Raw genomic sequence first — 13,610 nt, forward strand, 5'->3', positions numbered from 1 at the left:
CACGCTTTGCTTATTGACACTAGGAGGGTGACTACCATCTGTACCAACACCATCAGAACTGCACAGAAATCTTCATTTTATATTCTGTGATGCTAGTGTTTTGAGGGGGAAAAAAAAACAAGAACAAAGCAGATAATCATGAGAAACAGTGAGAAGGAAAGAAGAAGTTTCTGTTAAATGATGAGTATAGATTAGAAGGTACATTTTCACTCAGTTATTGAAGCCCCCTTGGAGCCAATCTCTTCTGGGTTGTTACAAAGCAGTACACAAATCCTACTTATACAGAGTATGACTACCTCCTAGTTACAGAGAGAGACAAAGCACAGGTTGTTAACACTTGGTCATCTAGGTGAAGGGTATTTGGATGCTCACTATTCTTTCAATTTTTCTATGGGTTTGAAATTTTTTGAAACAAAATTTTTAAAAGCATCATAAAATTTAAAAATTGGAAAACATTTCCAACACACATGATATAAAAATTGCTAATGTTCTTAAATACAAAGTGCTCTCGCTGATAATAATAATAATAAAAACCCTTGACATAGACAAAAGGACATCAATAGAATACTCACAGAGCTAGAAATGCAAACAACCAGTAAATAGGTGAAAAATATTTAATCTCACTGGTAAACAAGAATTAAATTATATATTACTGTTCTTCTTAACAAGTTAGCAAAACATGTCATTTAAAACACCCTAATACTCAGTGCTGATGAGGGGGCCGAAAGATGGGTGTACTTTTATACTGCTGGTGGGAGGTATAAGTTGTCACAAAGTTCTTAAAGGAGGTTTTTCAAAGTATGTGAGAAGATTTTTTAAATTGTTATTTTTTAATTTGGTAGTTTGTATCTTAGGAATTTATCCTAGGATATAAGGAGAGATACGCATGGATCTCTGTATAAGTTTGTTCATTTCAGTGTTATATTTAGTAGCAATAAACTTGGAAATACCTTAAATGTTAACAGTAACAATGATTAAATCTGCAACACATCTGTGTATTATATAGCTATTAAAACCAATATTGTCCAAGATATTTTCATGACATGGAAAAATTCTCACAGCATATGTTGAGGGGGAAAAAAGGGGGATGCAAAATTGTATCTCAATTCAAATTCACTTTTAAAAAAAAAAATTTATTTATTTATTTTTGGCTGCATTGGGTCTTCGTTGCTGCACACGGGCTTTTCTCTAGTTGTGGTGAGCAGGGGCTACTCTTCGTTGTGGTGCACGGGCTTCACATTGCAGTGGCTTCTCTTGTTGTGGAGCACGGGCTCTAGGCACTTGGGCTTCAGTAGTTGTGGCATGTGGGCTCAGTAGTTGTGGCTCTCGGGCTCTAGAGCGCAGGCTCAGTAGTTGTGGCGCACACAGGGCAGGTTGATTTGTTAGTTGTTCCGCGGCATGTGGGATCTTCCTGGACCAGGGCTCGAAACAGTGTCCCCTGCACTGGCAGGCGGATTCTTAACCACTACGCCACCAGGGAAGTCCCCAAATTCACTTCTAAATACATAAATACAGAGGTAAAAGGTTTGTAAGAAATACACTAAGAGAGTTTCACTTCTAGGAAGATGGTATAGAAATACTTTCCCCTATTCCTTCTGATAAATACAATTAAAACCCCTGGATGTTATATATAAAACAAACTTAAGAAGACTCTGAAAGGTGGAGAGTAGGGGAGGACATGATGGTGAGGTCCCTGGATTTTCCGCTTGCCTCATCTATCCCATATCTGACCTATTTTATTTTCATTTCCTCTGAAGAAGTTCTCTTAACATTTCTTGCAAGACAAGTCGCTGGTGACCAATTCTCTTAGTTTTTGTTTGAGAACATCTTTATTTCTTCTTCACTTTTGAAGATAATTTCGCTGGATACAGAATTACAGGTTGGCGGGTTTTTTCTTTCCACACTTCAAATATTTTACCTCACTCTCTTCTTGCTTGCGTGGTTTATGAAGAGAAGTTTGATATAATTCTTATCCCTGTTCTTCTGTAAGTTTTTTCCCCCATCTTCAAGATTTTCTCTTTGTCCTTGGTTTTCCGTAGTTTGAATATGATTTGTCTAGGTGTGGTTTTTTTTGGTATTTATCCTCCCTAGTATTCTCTGAGCTTCCTGGGTGTATGGTTTAGCATCTGTCATTAATTTTGGAAAACTCTTAGCCATTATTACTCAAATATTTCTTCTGCTCCTTTCTCTCTTCTTTTTCTGATATTCTCAACATGGGTATGTTACACCGTTTATAGTTGTCCCACAGTTCCTGAACATTCTGTTCTGCTTTGTTAATTTTTTTCTCCTTGCATTTCATTTTTGGAGTTTATATTGACATTTCTTTAAGCTCACTGATTCTTTCCTTGGCCATGCCCAGTCTGTTAATAAGACCATCAAAGGCATCCTTCATTTCTGACAATATTTTTTATTTCTAACATTTCCTTTTGATTCTTTTTGGAGCTTCAACCTCTCTGCTTACATTACCCATCTGTTCTTGTATATTGTCCACTTTTTCCCATTTGTGTCTTTAGCATATTAATCATAGTTATTTTTAATTCCTGGTCTGATAATTCCAAAATCTCTGTCATATCTGAATCTGATTCTAATGCTTGCTTTGTCTCCTCAGACTGTTTTTTTCTTGCCTTTTAGCATGGCTTGTCATTTTTTGTTGGAAGCTGGACATGATGTATTAGGTAATAGGAACTGAGGTAGGTAGGCATTTAGTGTGAAGTAAGTAGGCCTTTATCTGGCCAGGTGTTATGCCATGTTTACTGTCTGCTGTAACTGTAGATGTCTGAGGCTTCAATTTCCCCAGCTATCTTTGTTTTTGTCCCCCCTATTGTTTTTGGGTTTCCCTAGAAACTCCTTCCTAAACAGAATCTGAGACTTGCAGTTCTTTCACCTGTAATCCTCTGTATGCAGAGGCTCTGTGGATGTAGTATGTGTTGGGGGGAAACGTGCAATAATCCTGTGATTAGGTCTCATTCTTTTGGAGGGTCTGTGTCCCTGTTACCATCACATGTTTTTCTCAGCATTTCCCCCCCTTAGGTGAGACAGGAAGACTAGAGGGAGCTGGAGTTAGCTAATTGCCCTTCTTCAGGTCAGATAAGCCTTTGATAAAATAGTTTTCCCTGAGACCTAGCTTTCATTATAGAGAACAGAACAAAGAACAGAACTTGGAGTATTCTCTTCCTCTTTCCCTGCTGGAAGCAGGAGGGGATTTTTCTCTGATCTTCACAGAGAAAACAAGGTGGGGCTCCTAGAGGTAAAACTCATGGAAGTATGGGTCATCTGCCATCCTAAGACTTGGCCCCTCAGAGTTTTTAACTCTCAAGGGAATCCGCACTGAGCCTCCAGAAATTTGTTGACTAGAATTGAAGTGCTCTTCCCAGCACTGGCTCCAGCAGCAGGTTTCTGCTCTTGGGCTTTATCCACCTCTTTCTCCAGTTTTGAAGGCAGCAGTTTTCCCTGTGATCTCAATTCTTTGATGTATCTGAGAAGAGTTGTTTTTCTGATTCTTCAGCTTTCTTGCTGAGGATTGGAGCGAAACTTCCAAGCTCTTTACATGTCGGAATGAAACCAGAGTCCATAAATTGCTTTTTAATGGTAATTTTACAAAAGTGGGCATCACAATAGAATCAAGAAAGTGAGTCATTTGTTGTTGAGTTTAATTGACCTTAATTATGTTGACCATCTTAAAGAACTGGAACCTGCTTTAAAATTAAAATTAAGACCTACATTACACACATATACACATTCTTACAACTTTATTTTGTTTGCACATTGTTATCCCATGGAACTCCTCACTGCTTAACAAGGAAGACCTTTCACCACCTTTGATCCTTAAGTCTCTGCAATTATATGAAATAGCAGAAGTTTAAAGAGTATAATGATGGGGACTTCCCTGGTGGTGCAGCGGTTAAGAATCTGCCTGCCAATGGGTTCAACATGGGTTCGAGCCCTGGTCCGGGAAGATCTCACATGCCATGGAGCAACTAAGCCCGTGCACCACAACTACTGAGACTGCGCTCTAGAGCCCAGGAGCCACAACTACTGAGCCCGCGTGTCACAACTACTGAAGCCCGCATGCCTAGAGTCCGTGCTCTGCAACAAGAGAAGCCACCGCAATGAGAAGCCCACACACCGCAAGGAAGAGTAGCCCCCACTCGCCCCAACTAGAGAAAGCCCTCACGCAGCATCGAAGACCCAATGCAGCCAAAAATAAATAAATTTATGAAAAAAAAATAAAAATAAAAAAAATAAATGAAAAATATAAGGATGAACTGCTTAGGGATCAGCATTTTGAATATATTTAACATTGGCTATATTGTGACTTAATTTTATTTAACAAAATACAGCATATTGTATTTTTTTAATTGAGAAATATTTTATAGAGTAGTAATTCTGTCAATTGTGCATCATATAAACTCAGCCAGAGATAGAGCTTTTTATTCACGCTATAATGGTCATTATCAGGCTAGAAAGTTCTTATGCTTAATAAACAACTGCAGTTTTATAGTGGTAAAAATGCTAAAGTTGGTCAAATTTATTGTAATTACCAATAGAATATTTCCCATAAAATGTAATTTAACTAGGAAGCATTGTTTTTAAGTTACAATTTGTGAAGCTTTTATGATAGCAAATTTGACTTTAATATTTTTTTTTAAACTTAGGTTGCTTCCAGCTGTAATTGATCAGAAATCATTTATTTTCCCTCTGGAATCTGAGGGGAAACTTTGGCAACCCCCAAGACAGCACAGTTCACTTCCACATGCCTTTCCAAGAGTAAAGGTAGGAAGAGAGAAATCCATAGAGACAGAAAGTGGATTGGTGGTTGCCAGAGGCTGGAAGGAGGAGGGGGGAGAGTGGGGAATGATGTCTAATGCTTGTCAAGTGTCTTTGGGGGAGGATGAAATATTCTGGAATTAAATAGTGGTGATGGCTGCACAACTCTGTGAATCTACTAAACACCATTGAATTATACACTTTGAAAGGGCGAAATTAAAGTTTATGAATTATATCTCCATAAAGCTGTTAGAAAAGAATTTTTTTTTCAAGAGCAAAGGTGGGAAATTGTGTTCTAAATGAGAAAACATGCCATTGTTGTTTCAGATATGTTCACAGCATGGTCAATTTCTATGACCAAAGAGCTTTCTTTGAAGTTAAGTTTCCAGGCGGCAAGGAATAGAGCCCAAGAGGTTTCTGGCTTTTGGTTATTCTTTCAATTTGATTGCTGTTTCCTCCCTGACTCCCCCAAAGTGGTAACAGTTCACCTCTTCTGGGTACCAGATGCTATTTTCAGTGCTTTGGGAACATTAACTTGTTTAACCTTCAGAATAATCCTAGAAGGAGATGTTATTATTATCTTCATTTTATTGATGAAGAAGCCAAGACGCAGAAATGTTAAATAAGTTGCCCAAGAGAACACAGCTAGTGTCAGAGCCAGGATCATGAACCCAGAAATGTAGGGATCCAGGGCTGTGCTCTTAACCACCGTGATACCCTTTTTCAAGTAATAGCTTTATTGAGATACAATTTATATACCATAAAATTCACCCTTTTAAGAGGTTTTTAGTATATTCACAGAGTTGTGCCACCATCACATGGTACCCTTTTTACAATTGTTTGTATTAGTTCTAGGTACTTTGGTAGGAAGCATCTTTGCTGTGGACCTCTTTGTTGCAAGCATTTCCACCACAAGCATTTTTGCCACATAACTAATTGGCCATAAGGCAATTTTGCTATAAGAGATAAAATAACAAAAAACAAAAGAGGGACATTAACAAGGACATAAAAAAGCATGAGAAATGAATAACAAAATTTAAATGACTTTTTTGCAAAATACAAAATATTTGAATACATTTAAAATGTGGGTAGATCATGGCACTACTGTACAAATGACCAATTTTATTTTGTGGGTTTTACCTAAGCACTTGTCTTTCAAGTCTTTCATTCATAGTATTGTATACATATTTTTGTTTGTTTGTTGACTCGTCTCCTTGTTTGGCATTGTGCTTTTTCTTTTTCACTGACATTTCGTCCGTCATTAAGAGAGGTATCCGTTTACAAATACTAGGGTGCGTGTTTGTACCTGAGCTTTGCGTTGCCCTGTGAAAGCCGCTAAGCTGTGTTCTATTCTTGGCATATTTGTTACATGTCCGCTGATAGATGTTCCAAAGTTCTATGCGAAACCTGGCTTCAACTCTGCACCTTCAAGGCCTTCAGTCTCTTTCTCTTTCCAGGTACTGTGCTTCAAAATAAGAAACCAGCTCTTGGGGCAAATCATCATCAATCAGCCTGATAAAGCCATCAATAATGACTAATGCATTTCAACCAGTGGAAACTGTCAAATCAAAAACTGTCAGCCAGTTATTTTATCTTTCATGGCAGAATTGCCTTATGGCCAATTAGTTATGCAGCAAGGATGTTTGCAGCAAAAATGTTTACAGCAAAAAAAAAAAAAAAAAAAATGCTTACAGCAAAGATGTGTACAGCAAAGATGCTTATGATGAGAATACCTTGTATTTTCCTTTATTACATTTGCCAAAATTTATAACTAGATATTGTTATATGATTTTTTAAAAAATGCCTGACTTCCCACTAGATTATAAGCTTAATGAGGGCAGGATCCATGTCAGTTTGTCCATTGCAATGTAATGCCAGGTTACTCTCAACAAATGTTTGTTGAATGAATAAATGAAACCGACACAGTGACTTCGAATGGTGTGCTCATCCCCATATAAAATATTAATCCAGGATCCTCTGCACTCTCAAAGCAGCCCACTCCTACCTTTGTCACTGTACTTGTCACATTGGGTTCCTTCAGCCACTATCTGTGGAATACTTCCTGTGTGCCAAGGACTGTTAGAGGCACCCTGGGATGAACAATTCAGACCAGGTCCCCCCACTCTCACAGAGCTTACATTCTAGGGGAGTGGAGATAGACAATCAATAAGAAAATACCAGGTAATAATAAAGGCTCTCACGAAAAACAAAAACTGAGTACTGTTATAAAGGGAGCTTAAACTTCTCATCTTCCTTACTATTAAGGCTCTGCTTTCATTAAATGTTTACTTTGCCAAGAATCTCAGAAGGGCCGGAGTTAGTCCATAAGCGGAAGATTAGAGATCTCCAGGTTGTAAAGACAATGAAATAAAATATATGAGATTAGGACTATTTTAGAACACATGGTTGCTATTATTATTCCAGGAAGGAAAATAAACAAAAAACTATGGCCAGAAATTTATTTTCCCAAAAGAGTTCTGAATCCTGGCAAATGATTATAAAGATAAGGGATCTTATGTGCCCCGTGTTCTTTTAAATACTGCAAGCAGGGGTGAGCTTCATTTAGAAAGGGGCATGGACTGTTTCCCACCCTGACTTTACCTTCAGGGCCTGGATCCCTATTGTTGTTTTATATCTAATATCAGTGACATCTGCTTAAAAATGCATAACTGCTGACACAAAGATAGCCCTAATTTTGCGCTGTAAAGTCAATGACAAACAGTGCTGTTTTGCCAGCTGTTCTATAAGCCTACTACACCAACTTCAAAGCTTGTATTATTGAGTAGCTGTGAAATCCAGCTGGGATATTACCACCTCTAATTGCCCACTGCCAACCTTTTAAACTAGGTAAACCCCAGTTGCTACTTTAAGCTCTTTCTCCAAAGTGAAGAAATTGTTTTTGGAATTCCATTTCACACCAAAAAACTAAAATGACAAGTCATCTGGAGTTTCTCAGTTGTAATTAAGAATCACAATAAAGAATTGTTTATCAATTTCTTTTACATTTGAAAAAGCCATATTCTGATGGCTTTTCTTTATGATATAAAGAAAAGACTGGAGCTAAGGCTCCAAATCAACACCAGCCCAATCCTTCTTTTAGGCACCTTGGACGATAGGCGCACATGTACTCATAACAGTCAAGGAAAGGGTTTGAAATAACAAACGAAATAGATAAGGAGGAGGGAGGAAGAGGAGAAAAACTTTATAGGCCAAGAGAGTGTTTGATTTTCTTGTTGTGTTCGGCAAGCTAAGTCTGAAGGCAATTTCAAATAGAAGTTCCTAAACAGTTTAAACGCAAGGACCTACTTAGAAGCATGATACAATTTGTATGTTTGCGGAGCAGGGAAAAAAGACACATCTCATTGCTTGAGAGTTATTTTCCAAATGAATTCCATAAGATGGATGCTTTATCCCTCAAAACAAATATAAAAATATATATTGTGATCTAATACAATACAGCAATGTGCAAGATCTGTGTCTAAGATGGGAAGAATCTTTTTTTTTTTTTTTTTTTTTTTTTGCAGTACGCGGGCTTCTCCCGTTGCGGAGCACGGGCTCCGGACACGCAGGCTCAGCGGCCATGGCTCACGGGCCCAGCCGCTCCGCGGCATGTGGGATCTTCCCAGACCGGGGCACGAACCCGTGTCCCCTGCATCAGCAGGCGGACTCTCAACGACTGCGCCACCAGGGAAGCCCCGGGAAGAATCTTTAATTTTGTGAATATGGATCTCACTGAGAAAGTGATTTTCAAAATTTGATAAAAACTAAAGTTTTGAGGATTTTTCCCATTATGAGGAAAAACGTGATGAGAGATAAAAGACAGAAAATGTCAGGGCAAGTAAGGGTTGCTTTACAGATTTTCACTGTGAGTTATATCTCACTTAATATTGGATGGGAAAAATTTGCTGGTGAAATAGCGGGTGGATTTTACAGAATAAAGTGGGGAGAAGAGAATGCCTACAAGTAACCAACAAGCACTGTGATCTCTGTCTTCTCATTAGAATATAAGCTCCATGGGAGCAGAAACTTTTAAAAACGATTTTTCCCTTTCTGTGGTTTCTTAAAACCTTCTTAGTATGAAAATATTCAAATAAGCCAAAAATAGTGTATGAATAACTATTTCTCCTTCACCTAGATTTAACAATTGTTAACCTTTACCAGTTTTGCTTCATCTATTTTTTATTGAAATGTTTTAAAATACAGACATATAGACATTTCACCCCTTAATGCTTTAACGCGTGTCTTTAAAAATGAACACATTCCTACTTAGCCACAATACCATTATCACACCATTATAACATTACCATTATAACAATACTTCCTGAATGTAATAAATACTCAGGTCATATTCAGATTTCCCTCATTATCCTCCAAACGGCTTTTACTGGTCTTTTGTCCAAACTTGGATCTGCTAAGATTTATACATTGTGTTTGATTATTTTATTTCTTAAGTCTCTATTAATCTAAAGCAGAGAGACTCTGTTTAGTTCATTACTGTAACCAGTGCCTAGACAGTGCCCAGCCTGGAGGAGGCTCTCAATAGATGGCAACATGATGGTCAGAAGTATGAGTTCACATCCCGGTTCTCTACCACTTACTATCTGTACTTTGGCAAGTCATTTAACCTCTCTGTGCCTCAGTTCCTCATCTGCAAAATGGGCTCTATGACACCCTGTTGTAAGGATAAATGAGTTAACATACGTATATGTTTGTAACAGTGCCCCATGCATGGTGAGTGCTATGTAAGTGTTCATTTTTCTTCTTATTTGTTGATGAATACTGGCCAACCTCACTTATGTACCTGATATGTACCAGGCAGTATTTTAGGCGTCTGGCAAATTTCTCTACTCTCATGGGGCTTACATTCTAGTTGGGGTAAGGTAGTCGTCAGGAAAACAGAAAACAGTTTGAAAAGTAAACATAGAGTATGTTAGTTGATGAGAGAAAAGTTAGGTTAGGAACATAGGGAGTGTTGGGATGATCTCACTTGGAAGGTGACACTTGAACAGAAATCTGATGGATATGGGGAAGCAAGTTATTTGGCAAATAATTGGGGAAAGAGTATTCTAGGCAGAGAAGACAGAACCTGAAAAGACTCTGAATTAGGAGTGTGAACAGCAAGGAAGCTAGAGAGGAATGTGCAAGGGGGAGAGAAGTAGGAACAGGGATAGGGACCAGATCTTGCAGACCATTGTAAGGACTGCGGAGATCTGAGTGAGATGGGAGGCTTTTCACCAGGGGACCAATTGGATATGATTTGCAATTGACAAGGATCACTCTGGCTGCCAGGCGGAGAATATGATGTAGAAAGGCAAGGGTGGAAGCAGGAAGACCATTCAGGAGCCTGTGTTAGCCATGATGATGAAATCATATCTCACCCTCACAACATTTCTGAAGGAAGGAATTATTGTTATCCCCATCTGACAGACGAGCATATCGAGGATGAGAGATGATAGTAACTTAAAACTAAGAAATAGGAGAACTGGGATTCAGACTCAGCTCTGTTTAACTTCAGAGTCCTGGCTTTTCCTCACCACTGTTAAAAATACGAAACCTTGAGCTCCCTCCCTGTGTTGGCCACAGGGAAATTTACAACTGGGGAAAAAAAAAGAAAGCAGCTGAATAAATTCCTGATTTTTTCCACAAAAGTTCCTAACCATCCCCAGAATTATCCTCAGATATGTCCCTCTAAACTTTCCCAAAGAAACTTCTCAATGCAATGCTCCTGATAAAAGTGACCTTTCCATTTCTGATTTGTTGCAGTGATACTAATATGGCAATTGTGAAGCCACATTAGAATTATTTATAATACACTATTATACTCTATCATATGCAATGCTGTTTTACTGTAATTGGTTACCATTCAATTAGTTTATATATATAAAGAGGTTTATACTTTACAGTATAACTTATGGCTAGTGGAACAGGTGATTAAACGTGGTATTTGGGGTTATTTCTATAAAAAATGGGCATCAAAAATAGGCCCTTAGCAGGACAGGAATAAAGACGCAGACGTAGAGAATGGACTTGAGGACAGAGGGAGATCAGCTCGGTGCTTTGTGACCACCTAGAGGGGTGGGATAGGGAGGGTGGGAGGGAGACACAAGAGGGAGGAGATATGGGGATATATGTAGATGCATAGCTGATTCACTTTGATATACAGCAGAAACTAACACACCATTGTAAAGCAATTATACTCCAATAAAGATGTTTAAAAAAAATAGGCCCTTAGGACTATATTTTCTAATAACATTGTTTCTATGAGAAGAGTCAATTAGCTACATATTTATGACTTAGAGCATCTTCTCCAGAAACATAAGCTATTTACTACAACTGCAAAGCACACTCAAAATTTATTATATGGTATTCCATGGTTCAATAACATTTCAAAGATGGCATCCCAAATTTCTCCTGCCTCTCTCCCTGGCTTACCAGGGGATGCTAACTTCTGGGCATTCAGGGAGCCCTCATTCCCTGGCCACCAACACATGAGAGTAGCTTGTAGCAAAAGAAGGGAGGTCACGGAATTAGCAACTGGCCCATGTGCCATAAAAACAGGACAGAATGTCACCTTTGGCACACACTACTGCTATAAGCTGATGACAGTGTCTCCATGGCATATTGTAAGAATGACACAAACATAGTAAAACTAAAAAATGTCTTTCCTCACTGGTGTGCTGTTTCATTTCTTCAAATATTTTGATTTTAATGCTACTATGTGCTAGGTGCTGGAATGCAGATTTCAGTGCTGTAGGTGCTCACAGTCTGTAGACAGGCATTCTACAGACAGAGTGGTGAGTGCAATATTAGAGGTTTGGCAAAAGTACTCTGGTAGGGCCAGGGGGATATGCCAAATGCCTGGGCTTTGTTGTAACCAGTAAGTACATCATCTCTAAAATCTGTTTCAACCACAGCAGTCTCTGACCTCTATGTCCTAGTCTGCCAGCTCACATAGTACATTCTTCCAACAATTCTTCACTTCAGTAAGCACCTTCAATCCACTGACCTCTCATTATTTCACTATTTATCACTTTTATCTTATTGTACTTGCTTCCTTAGCTAGGGAAGACTGCATGATTGTGGCAGAAATTTTTAGTTCCCTACCCAGTATCCATTCCCTCATCTGCATTACTATAAACTGTGATTTTGTTCAGGATGGCATCATGCCAGGTGGAATAAGGGTCCTCATTTCTGAGCCTTCCTTGCAGCTAAGTATGACCATGTGTCCCAATTCTGTCCAGTGAGTACTGAGCAGCAGTCTCCTGGGGTTGGTTCTAGGGGATATTTTGCTTTCCAGATGAAAGGATATAGTAACAACTGGCATGTCCCTTCTCCCATTTCCTCCTTCTTTCTCCCCTGAACACAGACATGACAACTGGAGTTGCAGCAAGCATATTGCAACCACAAGGTGACAAGTGTAGGGACAAAGGGCAATATTCTGAGGATGGTTAGGACAGAAAGGGGGAAAGGGACTGGGCCCCAATGGCGTTCATGAGCAGCTGATTTTTAGCTAGATATATGGGTGCCCAACATAAAGACTACATTTCCCAGCATCCCTTGCAGTTGGACATAGCTATATGACCAAGTAGTACTGGCTAATGAAATGTTAGGGGTGGGTATTGTGGGAAGTTTTCTGGAAACTGCCTTAAAAGATAGCTGACTTGTGCTCTTTGATCTTTTTCTTCCCCTTTCTCTATTCTGCTGCCTGGAATGGGGCTGTGTTGGCTGGAACTCTAGCAGCCATCTTAGACCAAGAGGAAGAGGCCCATATATTAGGAATAGCAGAATATTAAGCTGGAGGGAGCCTGGTCCCTAGTAACTTCCTGGATTTCCAAACCAACCCTGACTAACCTATCTCTGGACTTCATATACATAAGAACAATAAATTCTGTCTTACTGAAGTAATATTCTTCCAATTTTCAGTCACATACAGCAAACAGTCTTATTCTCGTTACCGTTATCCTTCTCATTACCAAATTTAATTTTTCTATGTCTGGATTTATGGGGTTTTTTTTTCTTTAACTGGAGGTGAGATACGTATTTCAATTAGTGATCAGAAGTTCAATCATTCTGAAGGTCATGCAGAGGATGGATTGGAGGTAAGGAGACTCATTGTAGGGGCCATTACAGAGGTCCGTGTAATAATCAATGAGGGCACAGATCAAAGCAGTGCCTGTGGGGATTAGAGAGGAAGTAAAGGATAGATAGATCCTGATATATAGGAAGTTAAATCAAGAGTGTATCAACAAACATTTCGTTGTAATGGGACAGCATGTTATGATGGAAAGAGGCTTTTGAAGTCAGAGATATCAATACAATCCTGTCTCTCCACTTTTGGATTATATGACCTTGAGAAGTCCCTTAGCCATTTGTCCTCATTAGTAAAGTAGCGATAATATCATATGCTCCCTCTTCCCATTTTAAGGGCTATAGGACAGCACTTGGATTATGACAAGCCCCGCATATTATGGTGCCAAGTACAAAATAGAGGCTGAATAAATGTTAGCTCTCTCCCCCAACCTTCCTCTTGTTCTACAATTCAACTACAGGAATCAGAACATAGGACAGGCACATCGGAATGGAATTAAAGTCTTAAGGTTTTGTTAACCTGAGGCAGCTGGGCTTTTTAGAACCAGCTTGGGGTTAAGTGATGCTGTGATTGTTGATCCCCTAGCCTAGCAGGGAGGTAAGAGGGAATATCATAAAGCATAGAATGTTAGAATTCAAATAATAAGTTAATGAATAATTAAATTTTAACTACACTTTAATTTTAAATATAACTTATTACGAAAATTTACCTTTGAATGGACACAAAAACAAAATGAAATCCATGTAACCATCAC

At 38.8% G+C, this 13,610-nt stretch overlaps 1 protein-coding gene across 1 annotated transcript in view; it reads left to right on the top strand.

The window, feature by feature from the left end:
* The window catches only part of IQCH (IQ motif containing H), a gene marked incomplete at both ends in the record, with an annotated part of 78,974 nt that overhangs the window by 15,597 nt on the left and 49,767 nt on the right, over nt 1-13,610 (top strand). The window contains one exon of the mRNA XM_082850471.1: nt 4,656-4,773. Coding sequence (XP_082706597.1) covers nt 4,656-4,773 — 118 coding nt within the window. The remainder of the gene's footprint in view (nt 1-4,655; nt 4,774-13,610) is intronic.

Source organism: Leucopleurus acutus, assembly GCF_964270905.1.
Source record: "Leucopleurus acutus genome assembly, chromosome: 1".
Lineage (NCBI taxonomy): Eukaryota > Metazoa > Chordata > Mammalia > Artiodactyla > Delphinidae > Leucopleurus > Leucopleurus acutus.